General features: G+C 55.6%; 1 protein-coding gene across 1 annotated transcript; it reads left to right on the forward strand.

Annotated features, from left to right (window-relative positions):
• Positions 1-91: 91 nt before the first annotated feature.
• Positions 92-19,413, forward strand: TGME49_263610 (hypothetical protein; the record flags this gene model as incomplete). Its single annotated transcript, XM_018781335.1, has 14 exons — positions 92-157; positions 334-1,164; positions 1,773-4,237; positions 4,724-6,585; positions 7,102-8,746; positions 9,331-10,981; positions 11,376-11,683; positions 12,192-12,414; positions 12,767-12,890; positions 13,155-15,700; positions 16,231-17,030; positions 17,519-17,576; positions 18,157-18,252; positions 18,480-19,413. The coding sequence occupies 14 exons, from the start codon at positions 92-94 to the stop codon at positions 18,630-18,632; spliced, it is 12,828 nt and encodes a 4,275-aa protein (XP_018637170.1). The 3' UTR covers positions 18,633-19,413.
• Positions 19,414-20,268: the final 855 nt, after the last annotated feature.

Here is a 20,268-nt window from a genome sequence, read left to right on the forward strand (position 1 = left end):
CAAAAAAGTAAAGAATGTTCTTTTCTTCCTCTCTCTCCATTCTCTGCTCCGTCCGGTCCTGTTTCACCACCCTCAGTTTCTCTCCCCCAGGATGTCCGAGCCAGCAGCTATGCAAATATGCAACCGCGCTCGCGCGGCTGTGTGTTCCAGAGAGAAGGTTCGCCGCGGAGAAGAGATGTTTCTCGTTTTTTGTCGCGTTTTTTTCGCCGCCCAAGTCGGGGAGAGAGCAGGTCGCAAGAAGAGCTGTGGGGAGAAACTGTGAGGAAAGCGCGAGGTCACTGCAGAGCGTAAAAGTCTTTTTCAGGGAACCGGTGCCTCGCGCGACTCTGCCAGCAAGTCTTCCTCTCCTCCCTCCGCTGCTTTTTCTCACGCGCGAGCTGCGCTCGCGGTCCGATCAGCTGCTTTACTTCTTCGCGATCGTCGCCTGCCTCTGCTCTGTCCTTTGCCAACCGCAACAATCGTCACGGAAAAACTCCTGGTTTCGCTCCTCTCCACTTTTTCTGTCAAGACGTCTTCCGCTGCATGCGCCTTCTCTCGCCGCCTCGGCCGTCCGTCCTCTCCCCTGGCACATCTGCGCCTGCTCGGATCGCGGCTTCTCTGTCCGCGCTCGAGAGCAGAGAGCGACTGAAATTTCAGAAGCTCTTTCTTCTTCCCTTCGCATCTTTCCTTCGCATCTTTCCTTCGAAGCACCGCAACCTCTCCAGCTTCTCCCGGTCTCCAGTGTCTGCGTACGCATCGATACATTGCCAGCTGCTCACCTTCCACTTTCTTCTCCGCGTTTCCTTTCCCCGCCTCTCGATTCTCCTTTCTGTCTTCTCGCATCACCGTACCACGGCTCCGTCTTCTCCCAGTGTTCCTTTTCTCTCTTTCTTCTCCCAGTGTTTCTTTTCTCTCTTTCTTCTCCCTGGTCTTCTTCTTGGTCTGCCCCCTTCGTTTCTTCGTTCTCGAGTCTGTGCGCGTCTCCTGGTGCCAAACGCGCCGGAGCCTGTCTTGTTCTCTTCGAGGTTCTCTGCTTGGTTTCCGGAAGACGACTGCGCCTCTCGCAGAGGAGACTGTTGTCTCCGGGAACTCTCTCGTCTCCCCGAGGTCTTTGTCGTCCATCGCTGCGCGCTCGCGACGCTCGATCTCTCTCCAACACCGAGATGCCTCTACAGAACTACACATGTAAGGCTCTCCAAACGCATGCGCATCTCTTTTTCCCCTCCTCGCGCAAGAATACGTACACCCATCTGTGTGCATTCATGCCTGTAGTATGCATACGCTTATATATATATATATATATGCATTAATACATACATATACACACATATATACACACATATATACCCACATATATACACACATATATACACACATATATACCCACATATATACACACATATATACACACATATATACACACATATATACACACATATATACACACATATATACATATATATATGTATATATATGTATATGTATACATATATATATGTTTATATATATATATATATATATATGTATATATTCATGCGCCTTGGGGTGAAGACAGTGTGCTCGTGTCTTAGAGACTAGCGACCCGGTTGACACTGCACGAATAATAATACCTCTTGGTGGACTGTGCATGCATGGACATGGAGATGAGTGTCTAGGTGGAAGTCCGACTGTGTCTCAGCTGCATTCTTTTGTCTAACTGGGCTGCATCTTTACGCTGATGTCCATCGACTTTCGTCTCTCGGAAATGTCAAGAGAAAGACTTCTCGAGGGATCTGCTTCTGTTTGTCGAACAGGGAAGACCGGCAGCGGTCGCAGTGTCGCTGATGGGACCTGCACCGGATCAGGGCAGCGTCCCTGATAACTCGTCCGAGTCTGCGTCTTCCTCTTCTCCGCCTTCCTCTTCTTCGTCTACTTTGCCTTCCTCTTCTCCATCCTTTTCGTCTACTTTGCCTTTGTCTTTTTCGTCTTCAACTTTGTCTGCGTCGTCTGTTCCTCCCTTCTCGTCCTCGTCTGTCTTGTCTTCGGCGGCGCTTGCAGCGTCTGCCCCTCTCTTGTCTTTTTCGTTGCATGCGTCGTTGTCCTCTTCTTTGTCTTCTCCGCTCTTGTCACCTGCGTCGACCTTGGCTTCACCGACTGGCGACAAAGACCAAGTGTCATCTGCACGACCGCACATTGCTTCTCAGCTTTTTTCTCTGTTGTCGCTTTCTTCTCTCTTGTCGCTTTCTTTCCTTTCTCACAAAACGCCGCGCCTCCCCCTCAGCGGGCAACAGCCTGCGTCGTCAGCTTCTCCGCCTGCTTCGCCTGCCTCTCGTTCGTCTTCTCTGTCTCCGTCCGAGTCGTCTCGCTCGCGTCATCCCCGTTCGCTTTCGTCTCCGCTGTCTTCGTCGTCAGTTGCTGGGTCTTCCTTTCCCCGTGGAGCGAGAGCAGAGTGGAAGCGAGAAGACGCATGCGGTTTGGAGAGCGAGCAACGTCCAGCGGATATGTCTGGCTGCTCGTCTCCGTCGTTCTGTGCATGCGAGGACGAGGATGAGACCGGCCGCGCGCTTACCATTTCGGCAGAGGCTTCGGCGGCGACAGACAGCTCGCTTCCACGCTTCGTGGAGAGGAGGCCTGAGTCTGCGGCTCCCCTGCCTGGCGCCTCGCCTTTCGTCAGCTCCTCGGCGCTGTCAGAAAGCCTTCCGGAACCATCGCATGCGTCGGAGATGGAGGCCGAGGGAAGCGGCAGAGAAGAGGCAAAGGACGAACTGAAGCGACGAGAAGAAGAAGACGAACTCGACGTCGTCATGGGAGAGGAGACCTTCGAGGACAGCGAGAAAAGAGTCTCGGCAACAAAAGAAGAGTGGAGCCCAGACAGGAATGGTGGTTGCACTTTGCCTCCGTATCTTGGGTCGAGTCAGGATCCGGGGAACGACGCGTCTCGACCTTCGTCTTCTCTCGGCTCGGATGTTGTCTTGGCCTCACAGGCTCAGCAAGCTCCTTCGAGAGCTTCTCCCTTCTCTTCTCAGTTCGCTTGCTTTGAGCCTTCATCTCCGTTGTCCTCCTCACTCTTCACATCGCACTCTCGACCTTCTCAAGGTCCCCCCAGTCTCCATGTCTCCGCCGTTTCTCCTGATACCTGCTCTTCTTCGTCTTCTTCTTCCTCTTCTTCTTCGTCTTCTTCTTCCTCTTCTTCGTCTGCATCCCCTTCTTCCTCCTCCGCCTCTGCTTCCTCTTCCTCTTGTTTCTCTTCGTCTTCTCTTTCGTCCTTTCCTGCGTCCGTTGCTCCTTCCACGACTTCTTCGTCTTCCTGCTGGCCTTTGGCCGGACCGCAGTCGGGCAGCGAAGGCGTCAACGAGGCTCTGAAGGCCTCAGAGACTTCCCTGCTGCCGCCAGGCTTCGCATCCGACCCCAGAGGCGAAGGAGAGGTGCAGAGAGGGGGAGAGCGTGAGGGACGGGGAGAAGCGGAGGAGGCACTGGAGAATGCAGCCGAGACGATGGCTGCTGGAGCTCTCGAGTCGCTCTCTGCTGAATCGGGAACGGAAGATGGCGAAGAAGCGAAGGAATCCAAAAACCTTGAGACGGTCTGTCTGATGGAGAACGACGAGCCTCTCCCGCGCACCACCTGCGAAGAGCGAACGTCGTCTCTGAAGGGTGAGTGCTTCGTCTCGCTGGCTCTACCACGAGAAGGCCGCGACTCAAACGTTGCAGACGCGAGAGAACTTGCTCTCTTCACCGCGTCCACGGCTTCCCCGACACCGGAGGAGCGAGAAGAAGGCGGGATGCGCGGCGCAGTGTCTCCTCGCAGCGGTGCGCCTCAGGAGACGCTTTCGGGGACGTCGGCAGGCGACAAGAACTCGCGCGGTTCGCGCCAGTCGGAGGCGTGGAGCAGCAAGAGGTGGAACGAAGGCAGACCTTGCCGAGACGAGGAAGGCGCTGCAGACACCAGCGAGGAAGAGCGTCGCCAGAGACAGGAAGACGACGAGACAGAGTTGCTGAAGTACCACAGCGATGTCCCGAAGGATGTACTGTTGGGGCGTCGCAGCAAGGTCGCGACGAATTACCTGCATTTGAAAGTCCTCGTTTATCTCCACTTCCTCGTCTACTTAGATCGCGGATTTGCGCGACCGAGCTCGGAGGAGAACCGCGAGGAGGAAGACTTCTCTCCGCCGCACCCGAGCCTTTCCCCCGACGCTCCCTTCCTCTTCGACCTCGCAGATCCGATGCGGCCGTCCTTCTCGACAGTCTCCCTTCTCGACCTCTTCAACTCCATGCTCGCGCGGTAGGGAGGAAGCCATTTGCTTTCCAGAGAGGGAGAACGACGGAGCTCCTGAGCGGTGTGCGTGCAGGGACTTGAAAAAAAAACTGCATGCAACAACACTGTCGCACTCGTGGTGTCGCGCGACGTTCCTGCCTTCTGTACTTCTGTGCCTCTACATGATTTCTGTTCCGAACGAAGAAGCCGACGGAGTTCAGTCGCTCTACAGTGTGCATCTCTTCTTCTGTCGTCTTCATTCTCTCTTGTTGTTCCCTCTTTTGTCGTTCTCCTCATCCCTCCCCCGCGTTTCTCTCCTCCTGTCTTCTCTCCTCCTGTCTTGTCTTGGGTGTCGTCGTCTGCATTTCTTCTTTTCCTCTTTCGCCTCCTTTGTTTTCTCTCCGTTCGTCACCCGCTTTTCCTTGTCTGGTCTCTCGTCTTTCGCTTCTCGTTTGTGGGCATATCTTCGCGTTTTCTTTCTTTCCTGCACTGCTTCGCTGTTTTGTTTTGCAGTTACGGCGCAGCCGCCGTGGAGAGTGTGTTTGCCTTTTTGAGTTGCGACGCGGAGTTTCTTCACTACGTTCGGTTCCACTTCCTTCGAGACTGTCTGGACGTCGAAGGAAGCGTCCTCGTCGACAAGGGTACCGTGAGCGAGGAGAGCAGCGCGAGCGAAGAAGAAGGACGTCGACGCAGCGAGAAGCGACGCCGCTCTTCCTCGGCTTGTGGGGATCGCGAAGGCGACCGTGAAACGAGTTCGTTCGGTCGGTCTTCTCTGTCGTCTGACGAAGACGCCAGTCGATCCACAGCCGCGTCCTTCGCGTCCTTTCCACCTATTCTGTCGCCTCTGTTTCCTGCGCGAGTGTCTACGCACCCAGGGCGCAGACGGCGCAGAGCTCGCTGCGCCTGTTCCCTCCACGAGTCAGAGCCGTTCCGGTCTTGCTGCTGTTTCCTCGACGCGAACGTTGCGTCTCCATCTCGGCGCCCTCGCGGGGGCTGCGATGCCGAATCGCCTTCGAGGAAGAAGGACGGAGCAGACGCGTTCTTCGACTGCAGACGCGCGAACTTCCCTCCACCTCTCCCGGCTGCGTTTCGCCGATACGTTCCGCCGCAGTGCTTGCCGCCTCTTGCCTCACCCCCAGGAAAAACGAGACGGCGGCGCCCTCCGATCGCCGTCAGTTTCTCCACGAGAGACGTCCTTCGACGCTCGTACACCGTCTACGACTTCATCGTCACGGCTTTTTCCGAGGGCCTTCCTGCGTACTTCCGAAACGATTGTCCTCTCTCGTGTGTCTCTTCGTCGTCCTTCCACGACTGGTGCTACCGGCGCCCAAGGCCTTCCCTCACGCCTGCTCTCCTCCCCACCTTCTTCCCAAGTCCCCTCTCTCCCCACAAGGAGACAGACGGCTTCCGCGAGAAGACGGACGGCTTCCGCGAGAAGACGGACGGCTTCCGCGAGGAGACAGGCACGTACCTCGCGCGGCAAACGTCTTTCGAGGGAGGGTGCATGGTCAACGTGATGCTTCCTGGAGAGACTCCGGCGTCGATCCTCTTTTGCCATCTTCTGGACGCCTTTGCAGGCATTGCCGCAGCTGCGCTCTGTCGAGGCCTGCATCCTGCTTCGGCGTCTCCAACGACGAACGTCTACCACGTTGTGAAGGTTCTGGAGCTTCTGCTCTTCTCGCGGTCGGGGTCGCTGGATCGCCTGCCTCCACACATCACTTGCGACGTTCCCCCGCGATGGAGAAACCTCTTGGTCTTCGACGCGAAGGCGACACACGGCAGAGAGGTGACAGCAGAAGAGACGACGAAGAGAGGGAGGGAAAAGAAAAAGAAGGAAACGAGCGAGAAGGAGAAGGAAGGACAGACCGAGTTTGAGAGAGGCAGCGGGAGAGCAGAGCCGGAGGGGATTGGTGGGGAAGCAGAGGCGGAGGGGATTGATGGGGAAGCAGAGGCGGAGGGGATTGATGGGGAAGCAGAGACGGAGGGGATTGATGGGGAAGCAGACGCTGCAGGCATGGGAGGCGGTCGAGGAGGCGAGGAAGAAATCGACGAGGACATGGACCGAGAGGTCGAGTTCGACCGAGAGGGAGGGGAGGTGAGGAGCGAAGAGAAGAAGGAACCAACGTCGGAGGCTAACAGGGAGACAGCGCATGCAGTGCCGGAGACCTCCGAAGAGGAGGCAGACGAGACGAGCAATCCCCCGCTGTCGGAAAAGAGACACACACTCTCAGGCGAAGATGCCTTCGAGGGAGAGCAAGAAGAAGAAAAAGAAGAAGGCGACGAGGCGCCTCGCCTCTCCCTCCCTCTCGTCATGGCCCATCTTCTCTTCACTGTTCATCACCCAGCTAGCCAGGAACTCCTTCTTCGACTTCTTGGTAAACCACCCGTCATCTCTCACCTCATATCCTGCACGAAAATCGACGTACACATCAAATTTACATAAATATATATATATATATATATATATGCATATATATATACACATACATATAAATACATATATATATATATATATATGCATATATATATATATATATATACATACATATAAATACATATATATATATATATATATATATATATGTGTACATTTATATGGAATTGCCTTTGTACGTGGGTGTGCGTGAGTCGGTCGTGGAGTTCTTCTGTGTTTCGATGTAGACATCTAATGGTCCATAGAGACGAATATGCGGAGCAATCTGTTGCGTTATTTGGGCGAAGGCAAACAGGGTCAGGTAGTCTTATATGTGAGATCACTAGTTCACTTGCAAAGAAATGACTGCTTCGGCCCGTGCGAAGGCGGACGCGGCGATCCTTTTCTTCCGCGGAGGTCGAGACCTGAATTTGCTGTTCTAATGTCTTTTAAGCATCACTTTTTCGGGTGTTTTCAGGGAGCAACAGCGCCAGCGGCAGTTCCATTTCGGCGCCCTGTTTCCAAGTGCTCCTCTCTTCACTCGAATGGCCGAGCTTGTTGTCGACGTCTCTGCGGGAGTCTTCGTGGCGCATGCGTGTGGACGCACTGCTGCATGCAGAGGACCTCATTTGCATGCAAGAGACCTGGGCAAGGCGCAAGCGAAGCGGGGGACGACCTCGCTTGCGCTCTGGGAGGAAGTGGACTCCCGCGTTCGAGCCTTCTTTTCTCCGACTCCAGTCCTCGCCTCTTCTCCGCGCTTCGCCTACCACGACGTCCTTGCCCTGCCTCTCACCGTCTCGCGGAAAAAGGAGTTGCGAAGAGCGAAACAGAGACGAAAAAGAAACCAACCGTCCACCTGCTTTTCTCCCCTCTTCCTCTCTCTCTGCGTCTTCGTCTTCCTTCTTGTCTGCTTGTTCTGCTTCGTTTTCTTCTTCTGATTCGTTTTCTTCTTCTCTCTCTTCCTCTGCTCTCTCTTCTTCTTCTGCTTTCTCTTCTTCGTCTGCTGTCTCTTCTTCGTCTGCCGTCTCTTCTTCTGGCGGTTCGTGTGGGCGGCGGGCAGCTTCGGAGGCGGGGCCTTGCACTTGTGTCTCTTCGTTTTCTTCTTTTCGAGCGAGAGGAGTCAGAGGGTGTTGTCGCCGATGTGGACTTTACTTCGACGGCGTCTCTGCGTTCGCACATCGGACTGCGACAGGCGCGAGCGTCAGATCTCGCGACGCGCGCCGAGAGGCCGAGCACTCGAGAAATCCATCGAGGAGACACCGGTGTGGTTCGGGCCGTCGAAAGGGAGCCTTTGAAGAGCAAAAAGATCGTCTTTCGCGACTGCGTCTCTCTCCGGCAGACGCCCCTGTCGACGCTGCATGCACTCCGGAGAGTGTCTCGCTCGAGGGCCGCGCCGGGTGTCTAGACGCTGGAGACGAAGCGCCTTCTCCGCGTCTGCGCGAAACCGCGTCTCCCCTCTTTCCCGCGGCATGCGGCGACGCAAAAAGGCTCTCGAGCCGACTGCGAACCTGCACGTCCAAAGAGGCATCAACTGACGCGTCAAAGTCTCAGCTGGAAGGCTGCGGGAGCGAGGACGAGAAGGACGAGAAGGAAGAAAGCCGAGTGGACGACAGGGCATGCAGGCATCGTCGAGGAGGCGCGCTGCATGCCTCAACTCCGTTGTTGGGGTGGCGCCTCTACCGCTGTGAGTCTCGAGCTTGGCGCAGACGCCTTCTCTCGCTTCTCGCGTTCGCGGGGAGGGAGGCCAAAGCGATGAAGACTCTCTCGGAGAACAGGCGTACGCTGTCTGCCTCGCGTCGCGGTTCTCACAGACACTCGTTCAGCGACGCTCCAGAACGGCATGCAGAGCGAGATGAGAGCGAGACGCGCGAGGGGAAAGGCGAACCGCGTCTGTGCGGAGAAGCGGACCTGCTCACAGCGGCTTCTCTCCACTTTCCGGAATGGCTCTGGGGGGACGACGCGCACCGCGAGCGCAGCGAGGCAGCCAAGGCCTTCGCGCCTCTCGGCGCCCATCCAGGTTTCTCGGAGCCGCGGGGACAAAGACGCGGGAAACGCGGCGGCAGCGCTGGCCGTCGAAACACAGAAGGCAGCACCAGTCGAGGCACCGACGACGGCGGAGGGAGGTGAGAGCACAGCGGGTGAAAGCGAAGAACACAGAGAGGCGAGAAGCGAGGAGAACGCGAGAAGCGAGGAGAACGCGAGAGGAGAGAGACACGAGAGAGGAAGAGAGAACAGAAGAGGAGAGGGGCGAGCAAGCTGAGGAAGGCGAGAAGGAGGGAGACGAAGAGGGAGACTTTTCAAGAGAGAACAGTCGTTGAAAGACGGAGAAACAGAGAAAGGAAAGACTGCGAGAGAAAACAACGAGTCGGAGGGGAGAGAAGAACATGTGCAAAGCATAAATTTCCCCACGCATAGAAACTACGAGAAGAAAGGCAGCGAACCGGTTGAGAGTGACCACAAACAAAAAGAGACAGACGCAGAACATGCCTTGCAGGCTCTTATGTCTCCTCGAATCTGTGGCGTCGGTCTCCGTTCTGCTGGCACACACCCCACACAGTCGCGGCAACTGCTGCGGAAGTGCCTTCAAAGCCGGGTCGTTTCCATCTTTCCGCAGTGTTCTTTTTCTCTGTCGTTGCTTTCTCTCCGTGTTTCTCTGCCTGCACTTTTTCCTTCTTTTTCTTCTTCTTCGTCTTTCTGCTTTTCGTAGACGAGCTGGAGTCCCGAGGAAGCTGCACCGTCGCCTGACTCCAGGACCTTTGCACAGAGCTGAGCGCGAGGATTCCGCGACGCATGGAACGCCCTGCAGCATGTCGCTCTCTGGCGAAGGGTCTGTGCTGCGCCACCCGCTTGGAGGGCCTCCTCTCCCTCCTGCATCATATCCTTTGTCTCCGCGGTCCTCGTTGTCTTCCTCGCTTTCGTCTCTGCCCACAGAGACAGTTTCAGGAGAGGCTCAAGAGCCTACGGAGTCTTGGAGCGAGCTCGGGAGTGGTGTGCGTTCCTCCTCCGCGTCGATTTCTTGCGACATCGACGTCTCTGCGGAGGGCACCGCGGCGGAAAGACTCGATTCGCCTCTCTCGTCCAAAACACCCGACCCTCTGTTCTCCTCCGTCGTGTCACTCTCCTTGTCAGAGGTATCCTGTCACCCATCAAGCCTCCCCCAGGCTTCTTCAGCTTTTTCCTTTGCTTCGTCCTCTGTTCCGTCCTGTGCTTCCCGGCCGGATTCCTGTTGTTCTTCTTTTTCTGGGTCGCCGTCTTCTTCTGTTCGTCAAGAGTCGAGTTCGGCGTCTCTCCGTGTGCCTCCGTCGGCGGCTGGTGGGGACCGTTTTCCTCCGGCTCTCGCTCCGTCCTCGACCTTCCCGGCTGGCCCTCTCCCGCGCCACCCTGACCGAAAGACGCATGCAAAGATCCACGTTCTGCAGTCCTCCCGGTGTCAGTACAGACAGCGCGCACACTCGCTCGCAGCGCTCGCGGCTCGGGGCTTCTTCCTCTTTGGAGCTCTCTGTGTGACGCCTGAGCAGGTCCAGCACAGGCGCGCGACTCACTGGCGACATGCGCAGTTCCCCTTCTTGTTTTTGTCAGACGACGAGGGCAGATGCGGCGCAGGAAGCCGCGGGGAGTCCGAGGAGGACGCGGCGTCCAGTGGAGGAGAGGAAGAAGCCGGTGAAGGCCTGCAGCAGGGAGGACGCGGACGAGGGGGAGGAGAGAGAAAGGGAGACGGAGAGAGAAGCGAGGAGGGAGGCGCGAATACAGAGGTGGTGGAGACGGCCGAGGCTGGAGCGTCTGTCCCTGTCCACGACGAGAAGCGGGATGCCAAGCTGCCGCTCCACTTTCGACTGTGGCGCGCGTTCTGTGCGAGAAAGACGCTGGAAACGAAGAGGCGCGAACGCCTGCGGAGAGACGCGGAGACTCGCCGCAAAACCGACGAAGAGCAGGGACGGAGACGCTCGTGGAAAAAGTCCAAACGCGAAGAGAGAAACGCCAGCGACGGAGGCGGTCACATCGCAAAGTCGCGCAGACACGCGAAGTCTTCGGCACAACGCGTTCCCCAAGACAATGCGAGAAGAGACGCCAGCGATGACTGCGGCGAAGAAGAAGAAGAGCGACGAAGGCTGACGCGGTCTGCGAGTGCGACGCCCTCAGACTCAGAGGTCTCAGGTCTCTCGGGAGTTGTGGGCGTCGCTGCACATGCAACGCAAGCCATCCCGCCGCATCCGCTCGTCTTCCTCGGACTCCACGAAGGCCTCGATGTTCTCCTGCAACGCATCTTGGAGGGAAGCTACAAACATCCGAACTGCCGGCCGCCGGGATGTGTGGGGATTCATGCCTATACACCAGGCATCAGCGAAGCTCAGTTTCAGGTAAGTCTCAGCAGAGCGCGAGGAAGGTTTCTGTCACCTTTCTGTCCGCGGCGCCTGGTTCGGAGGAGTCGTCGAGATGTCAGATGCTTCAGGCTCTCTCTCTCGACGTTCAAGGATTTAAGTGATTCAAGCGACTCTTTGCCTTACCAATCCATCGTCGCCTTCTCTGTCTATTCCTCCGCCTTCTGCGCCTCTATCTCTGTGTTGCGTTCTCTCGTTTCTCGCCTTCTCGCTCTTTTCTCTCCCTCCATCGTTTTCTCCGCTCTCTCTGCATCGTTTTCTACCAAGTTCGCTCCGTTCTGACGCGCGTCGCTTGGGCACTCCGTTTTTCCTTTTTCTCTGCATGCGCTCCTTCGCTGTCGCTTCCCTCTCCTTTCGCCGCCTTCGCCCTCAGGCATGGCTCCGGCAGAAGCTGCAGGACCGAGTGCTTGGCATGGAGGAAGTGTACAACGACGAGGAACTCCGCATGGATTTGCAGAAGCGTCTCCTCGAAGTCACGTTCGTTCAGTCTGGAGTGTTGCCTCTCCTCTTCCAGTCTGTCATTCTTGGCCGGTCGAGAGAGAGCAGCGTCTCTCTCCTCTGCGCCGTCGTCCACCACGCTCACCCTGGAAAGGCGCTCTCCGTCTTCCGCGAGGAGATCTCGGCAGCCTGTCTCCCCTGGGTCTCGCGGCTCTCAGATCTCCTCTACATGTCCCTCCCGAAGTCAGCGGAGAAGAGAAAAACGTGATAACAAAAAGACGAGAGAAACGAAACGAATACAGACGAAACGAACACAGACGAAACGAACACAGACGAAACGAATACAGACGGAGCAGACGGTTCTGTCTCCATGACCCGCGCGGCTCGCGAACGTCTCTGCCGTTCTTCAGAGCTCGTAAATGGTGCATGCTTCCCATCGACCTTTGCTCTCTGCTGAAGCAGCGAAACGGCTCTACATCTCTCTCCCCGTCCGCAGAACATGCGCGTTCCTTCACATTCCTCTCTCCTGTATGGAAAAAACGCATTGGAACGCCACGGTGCCGAACCGGAGACCCGGCGTTTGGACAAAATGAATCCCGATGGACTGTTTTCTCTCGGATACACGTATATATACCTGTTTGTAGAGAAGGGGATTCGTCTGTCTGTGCTGGCAGGTAGTGTATCATATACAGTTATGCCCGTGGCGCAGTGTTGTCCTCTTTTTTGTTGGCGATTTTCTGTTCTTTTCCAGGTCGAGAGGTACCCACGCATCTGGCAAGGTGAACAGTCCTCCGCGGCGTCTGGGGTGTCGCGTCGTGGAGCTCCTCGAACTCTTCAGAGGCATCGTCGAGCTCAGTCCTGCCTCTGCGCTGCCTCGGGTCTCTCTGAGAGTGTGGAGGAGACTCACCGACTGCTTCTTCGTCTACACCCAGAACACCATCTTCATGAGCAAGTGCTTGCCTGTCTTTAAAAAGGTTCGGAGCCTGTTCAATCAGAAAACTCGTCGCTTCTGAACATGCACTTATGTCCAACAACAGCACAGGCTTGCCTCTGTATGCCGAGAGAAACGCATCTGCGTTGGCGTTTTTCTTCATCTGCCTCGCGTCCACGTCTCAACCTCTCTCGCCTCGCGCTATGTCCTCAGGATGTACTGTCGACACAGGTGCACACCAGTGTTACAAATATGCATATATATATATATATATATATATATATTGTTTTTTTTGGTTTTTCCATCCAGAAGCGGACGCGTGCATGCGGTGTTATTGCCGCAGTTTTCTGCATCTTCTGCATCGGCATTAACATTAGTGGATGTTATTTCCTCAGGTGGCGGACCACGGGAGCAGCTTGCTGCAGCGTCAGGTATTCGTCCAGTGCAGATTGCTGGAGCGTCTCGACGCGGCAGTTTCGAGTTTTCGTCGGCGACTGCACAAAAACGCAAACACAACAGGTGTGTGTGTCTCCCAAACCGAATCGTAACATGTTTCTGTGAAGCTCCCGACCGCTGGGCGATCGCGGGGAATCCTCACTTTCGTCGGACCTTTCTTCCTACAATGCGACTCCGTCGCTCGAGTCCTCTACAAAGAGACGCTCCCCCCCTTCTCGAGCAGCCTGCGTCTTTTTGTCTCTCTTCCTCTGACTTGCTGGTCCTTTCTTCGTGATTCCTTCGGCAACTTTACCGTTTCTCTCTCTCTGTCTGTCTGTGTGTTTGCAGAGGGTCTCGGCGCGATCATGGATCTCCTCGTGCATTTGAATCACTTTTACCGGAGTTCGGCGGAGAGCCTTGGGTTGTCCGAGGATGTCCCTGCCCTCTCGTCTTCTTCTTCCTCTGTGTCGTCCACTCCGACGCCCACACACCAGGGGAGCGCACTGGCACTGTCTCCTGGGGGGCGTCTGCTGCATGCATCGTCTTTTTCGGCGCTGCCGCTGCTCTCCTCTGCATCCTCGACTCCTGCGTTTGTCTCTCCCTCGGCGTCGCCGCTCTCACCTTCCTCTCTCTCGCCTGCACTCGGCTGCGCCTCGTATCCGCCGCAGCCGATCCTCGCACTCCACCCTGTGCCTCCGACCGTCGACGAGCCTGTCGTTCTGTCTCCTCCAGCGCCCATGATGCGAATGGCGGCCGCAGCGAACTTCGCTGCTGCGCCGGAGTCGCCGGTTCCCGGGAGTCCTCGCCACCCGTCGCTGAGCTTTCTGCGCAGCCGAAAGAGCTCGGGTGAGAGCTGGAGACCTCCCTCGCCGGCGCCGTCTTCAAGTGTCTCCATCGAGATCCGCGAGGTCGCCAGCGACAGCTCCGCGCAGGGCCGACCTCAGCGCGCAGGTGGGGAGGCGGGAGAGGGTCGCGACGCACAGTATGGTGTTGCGAGTGGAGACTCTTCTTCGAGTCTCGGACCTGCTGCTCAGCTCTCCGGATTCCCTCTACAGCCGCTTCACTCGCAGGTTTCTCTCTCGGGACTTGGGCCGAGGAGTACTGTCTCGAGTGTGAGTCCGCGGACAGCGGGAAGCTCTGCGTCCTTCGCCGCCTTTTTCGCGCCGTCGGCGTCTCTCTCTCCGGCGTTCTCGTCCTTTCTCAACCAAGGCCTCGTCTCGCTCTGCTCCTGCAGCACCTGCAGAGAGGCAGCAGGAGCGACGCTAGGCATGGCGATTCCGCCAGTACCTCACGTCCACTGCAGCAGCTGCAGCAGCTGCAGGCAAGGAAGTCGAAGCTCGAGAGGAAGCAGAGGACGCGCGGACGTTTCCGCAGACGCAGACGCCAGGCTCGTGCAGGAGGCCGCGGAAAGCGAAGCGCGAGAAGGCAGTGCCGCGGCCCCACTCCCAGCAGCGAAGGCGGGAGAGACGACAGCCGAGACAGGAAACAAGAGTGGAGAGGGAGGGCAGACAGAGAGAAAGGAAGAGAGGAAAGAGAGGAAGGAAGACGACGAAGAACAAGTGCAAGAAGAAGGAGAAGGTGACCGAAGTTCAGCTGCGACCCCACTCGGCGATGGCCACAGAGAAGACGACGCGCGAACGGCGATCAAAGGCGACAGACCGAGTCCGGCTTCCCTAGGTGTACATCCACCTGGGAATGGTTCCTTGCGGCTTCCGCGCCGCGGTAGGTCTCCAGACGGAATCTCTGAGGCACCAGGTGTGGAGCACTCTTATCTCGTTTCGTCGCGCGCGAAGCCGACCTTCCACGAAAGCGAGGCCACAGCGCATACGCCTCTTGCTTCACCCGAAGGCGATCTGCGGGACCTTCTTGAGCGAGAAGGAACAAAGGTTGGAATGGCCATCGAGACGAGGGGCTTCAGCCCAGCTGCAGTGTCGCCTTTCTTCGCCTCGCCGCTTGCATGTTTGTCTCCTTCTTCCGATCTGTCTCCAGCGAATGTGGGGGATCGACAAGGAGACCCTGCGAGCAGAGACCGAGTGTCTCCATCGTCTCCGTTCCACTCGGCTGCGGACTCCTGCTTCTTCTCTCCCGCTGCAGTGCGACATGATCACGAGGCGACGGAGGAGGAATGCCGGCTGGAGACATCGTCTGTGCATTCATCGCTTTTGTCTCGGTCCACCTCGCCTCCGGCGCGGGCGTCGAGCGATCCGTTCTCGCAGTCAGGCTGTCCCTTTGCGTCGCCGAGCCCCACAGAGACCCTGGAGGCTGAGAATGAGAGCAGCGAAGGCGCCTTCTTCTCGTCGCCTGTCGACTTCCTCTCCCCCGTGGCGTCGCCAGTGGTACGCAGAGACCGCTGCAATCCGCCTCGCCCTGCAGGCGCGTCTGACGCTGACAAACAGGAAACCGTGGGCGAGAGGAATGGAGGGAGAGCAGACGATGAAGAAGGCAAAGGCGATGAAGAAGGCAAAGGCGATGAAGGAGAAGAAGGCGAGAAGGAAGTCTCCATGGAAGAAGGAGAGAGGAGAGAGGACGAGATGTCCCTCGATCGAGACGGGGACAGGTGGGGGATGCGGAATCTCTTCGAGACGGCACTGCAGAGCGGCGAGGCGGCGGCTGACGAGGACCTGCGGAAGGAGACGGGAGACACTGAAGGCTCTTCGCAGGTCTCTGAGATTCTGGCGAGAGCTGTCGCAGCCGCCGTCTTCGCAGCGCTCCCGAGCAAAGGTCCAGAAGGCAAGCGCGTATCCCAGGACGGCGAAGGCGAGGCCGACACCACGCGCATGGACAACGAAGGTGGCAGAAAGCGAGAAGAAAGGAAAGAAAAGGAAGACCACGAACTGCGAGAGAAAGCACACGCAGGAGGATCAAGAGGAAAACGGCCGTCGTGTACAGAGGAGGTAAATGCAGAATACAAAAAAGGAGAAAAAACGCAAACAACAGCCATTCTTTACGGCCAAATCTCGCCTACAAACAGATTCGTACATCTATCTATCTATCTATCTATCTATCTATCTATCTATCTATATATATATATATATATATATGTATATGTGTATGCTTACTTACACAAACATATATTTGCATGCAAATATAAAAGGTGTACCTGTATAATCATATTTATTACCATATTTATGCAGGGTGATTCAATTTTGGTACTGCCAGATCTGACGTTTATCTGCATGACTGTGCTGGTGCAGTCAAGCGTTCGCATGCACCTACACGTTATTTTTATTTAGACGAAATTTGTAAGACGAATATCGCGTGTGTGTCTGCATCCGCGCGTATACGTAAAACGATGTGTATATGTTTGTTTCACGCTTTGGTTTCTCTGTATCTTCTTGTGACCTTGCGTCTCTTTCTTTCCTGTGGTATGTGTGTGGTGTCGGTTACTGGGACCTTGGTTTCTCCGTGGTTTTTGTTTTTTCAGCTTGAAGTCGTCGGCTCGGAGACAGGTGTCTCTGTGGGAGGAGACGCCTGTTTGTCTCCTTCTCTTGCGTCTGCGTTGAGTTCGCTGCCGGCGTCTTCGGTGCTCGCGAAGGTGGAGCCTGTCTCTTCTCCACCTGCTGCTCTGGGACCCCTCCACCTTCCTCCCTCCGCATGCAGCCGTTTCGCCTCTGCGTCCGATCTGCAGGTGTCTCCTCGGCTGCCTGTCTCCTCACCTTCGTCGCCCTCCGCGTCTCGCCTGGCGAGTCCGGCGCGGGCTCGGCGCGGGCTCGCACCGGAGACAGGCGGCAGTCGCTCGTTGGGCTCCAGTTTGGAGCCCGGAGGCGACTCGGCGCCCTGTTGCTGTCCACACAGTCGAAGCGCGACGCGGTGTTGCTGCTACGAGATTTCGCCTCCCTTTTTCTTCACGACGACTTCAGCTTCTCCGTTTTCTTCTTCTTTCCAGCCATTCATGTTCCCCTCTCAAGGCTCTCTCCTGCCGCTCTCTCTCCACAGTGCGTCTTCGGCTGAGTCTTTCGAGCGCGGCGGCGTATCTGCCTCGGGAGCCTCCGCGTTCTCTTCACCGCTCTTCGTTCCCAACGCCTTCGTTCTCTCCTCGCCCGCGTCTTCGCAGGTTCCTCTCCCCAACTCTGCGAGCATGCACCCTGCCTCGACGCACTCCAGACTCAGCAGTGCAGGCGGCCTCAGCCGCGACGGCGCAGAGGAAGACGCAGGTGGAAAGTCCTTCCTCATGCATCTCCTCCTCTCCTCGAAGAAGTGGAGACGCATCAGCAAATTCGTCAGGTACAATCCACGGCGAAATACAGAGACAGCGATCTTCTCTACGCACACATTTAGAGAGTCTTCAGGGGGATGCATGTGTAGGAACGTTCGAAAAAAACAAAGGGGGTATGTTCCATGTCTCGTCACCAACTCTACAGAAAACCACGTTCGACAGGAACGCTCCTCAGTTCCCTCCACAGTCATCGCTAAATCATAGCTATATATATATATATATATATGTAAGAAGATGCGCAGATATAAATATATATATGTGTGTTTGCACGCCTCGGATCTTTTGACTTCCTGTCTCTCGAAGATGCCTGCCGTTCTGTCGCTTCACCTGTTGGTAGAACTGTATTTCGTTTTCTTGTCTTCTGTCCGTCTTCCCCTCCCCTCGGTCTCCGTCTCTCTTTCGTCTTCTCCCTTTCGTCTTCTCTCTTTTCTCGCTCTTTTCTCTGGGCCTCGAGCGTCGTTTCTTCTTCTCTCGTGCCGTTGATTTTTCTTCGCAGCCTGCAGGCGCGGGGGCCTTGCACCGACATGTCGAATCCCTCCAACTTTATGCCTGTGGTAGGCGCGTTTTTGTGGAAGGATCTGCGCTTTTGTCTGCATGCGAGCCTTGCTCCCTGCCCTTTCTCTCCGAAGGTCCCTCTTTCCCTCACGTAGTGGCCACCGTTGTCCGTGTCGTCTTCGTTTTTGTGAGACTTCTGCAGCTTCCTCTCTCGAGTTTTCCACGTCTTCTCTCGCAGCAGCCAGCTTTGCATGCGTCGAACGCTTCTTTGCAGCGGGGCGTTGAAAGAGTAGTTGTTGCTTCAGCGAATCCATTCAGTGAAGGGTGTGGTTTTCCTTTCCTCTGTATCCTCCTCAAAAGTACCAACAAGTGCAAGTGAAGCGCTTTTGGTTCTGCAGAAAAACACCACAGCTCAAGTCCGTTTTTATCTCCATTCCACTTCATGTTTCTCGAGATATTTACAAAGGTTTGAGAAGCTTCCACGAGTGGGGTGCCGGCACCCGTCGTCTCCTCGAGAGCAGAAGGAATCCGACAATGTCGGCTTCTGCTCTCTGCACCGCGTCTCCTCGTTCTTGGTTGCGTCCTCGGTCTGTTCGCGACTACTCGCCCTCACGTTCGAGAAATGTTTCTGATGTTCAGGAGGAAGCTCGGCGCGTCAAGGAGGAACGGAAGCGCCAGGAGAAGCTGCGCATGCACAGCGAAGGCCGACATCGGAAGTCACGGTCGGAGAAGAAAGTAAGAGCTTCGTTGCTCGTGGACGGGACAGGCATGCGTTGTAGTTCGGCTTTGGAGGGCGGAGATATCTCTGGATGGAGGCGGGGCTTGGTTTCCTTTTCGTCTTTTCCGGCATTCCGGTGTCAGGCATGCATGCGTTTTTTCTGCTATTCAACGCCTCCTGTGCGGAGGTAGTAGCTGACTTCGCTTTCTCTTCCTCTTGGCTCTTGTGTTTTCTGTCCGTTCAGCACCGACGCAGAGAGGAGCAGAGACTTTTCTGGCAAGATCAACAGCGCGAACTGCAAGGCCCGGGGCCGGAGCTCGACCTCTTCAAAGAAGACATGGAAGAGTTCCATCACAGCAGTCGCCACCGTCGCCACCACTCTCACGGTCACAAGTGAAGAGACAAACAGTCTGCTTTCTCCCTCATGGCCTTTCGTCCTCCCCCGCGCTGTTGTACAGTTGTCCTTCTGCGCCTGCTCACCGTCTTCGACGGAAGCGCTAAGCTCCGATCTTGGACAGTCATTGACACCGAAAACGCGCATGCAGAGAGGCCTCTCGCGCGAGAGGGGGGAGGGTGTTCGGAAGAGCAGAAGGATGGAGAGGAGAGCAGACGTATAGAGAAGTAGAAGCGAAAAGGCGCAAAGGAGAAGAAGGGAAGCAGAGCCGAGAAGCAATGCCCACAAGTAAAAGAGACGAAGAGGAAAGGAGAAGCGGAGAAGTCGGAAAAGGAACGAATGGTGCGTTTCTCACCGTTCCATGGAAGGGAGTCCGCCGAGGTCGACAGGAAAGAGAGAAGTACTTTCTGACTTTTTGCTGATTCGAGTAGAGTGAGAGTGAAATCTGGAGAGGGAAGAGACGCGAAGGAAGAACGGAGTTTTTATTTCGCTTTGGAGGGCAAGCATCTGTCGCGAGCTCCCCGCGACTCAGACGTCTGTTGGAAAGCTTCAGCGTTTTCTTGGCTCAGAAAAAACTCCATTTTATCGAAACCGTGCATGTCTTTTGCCGCAACTCTTAAGGCGCTCGACGCGCAGCAGAAAGCGGGAGTGGAAACGCCTGGCGAAGCCTCAATTTTTTCTAGCTCTTCAGTCGCCCTTTGGGGGCCAAGGAGAACTGTCAACTCACGTAGCTCTTCCACGTGGATTCGCATGCGTTCGCTCTCTTTTCACATGCACTCGCGGCTTTTTAAATGCTTCTTCCAGTCTCAGAACATGAGTCACACGCAAGCTCACAGCATGCAGCGAGTGGAAACGCCACCCAGAGAAGACGCGATTCTCTCTCGCTTTCGACTTGAGAACAGAAGAGACAAAGCGGCGCTGCCGGCGCGGCCAAACCCCCGGATCTCGCACTCACACGCGGTGTTCGACTCGCAAAAACCGTTTCCCCTGGCTGCTCAGATTCAGTTGCTGCGACGATGGAACATGGAAGAATTGCAGCAGTTCTTGCATCCCCTGGCGGATATACACATATATCTACATTTACATAGACATATATACACATATAGATATATATATATATATATACATAAATGTACATATATATATATATATATATATATGCATATATGCATGTTTGTAGATGCACATCTGGGTGCATATAAAGCCACAGATTTATGCATGTCTTTGTATCATTGTATGCAGATGAATGTTCATGCGCGCGCGCGTCTCCTGAGAGCTACTTGCAAAAGTACCGCATTCCAAGAATTGATGGACATCCATGCATGGCAGTATCTATGCCTATATGTCCAAATATGACATATATATACATATATATATATATATATATTTATATGTATGCAGGCAATTGGGCTTTAGTGTGCGAGCCGTATGTGTGTGGAGGGCCGTTGGTTGCATGCAAGTATGTCAAGCTTTCTGTGTCTCGATGTCGAGAGGTAATGCGGAGCTTTTGTTTGGGATGGAGACAAAGCATTCAGTTCGCTTTACAGGATTCGTGTTTCGCGCTTGCAGAGAAATCAGACACAGGCCGTAAAAGCAGAAACAGTCTCCGGTCTGCTGTTTTTTCGTCGAATCTCAGGGG

Source organism: Toxoplasma gondii, chromosome VIIb, assembly GCF_000006565.2.
Source record: "Toxoplasma gondii ME49 chromosome VIIb, whole genome shotgun sequence".
NCBI lineage: Eukaryota > Apicomplexa > Conoidasida > Eucoccidiorida > Sarcocystidae > Toxoplasma > Toxoplasma gondii.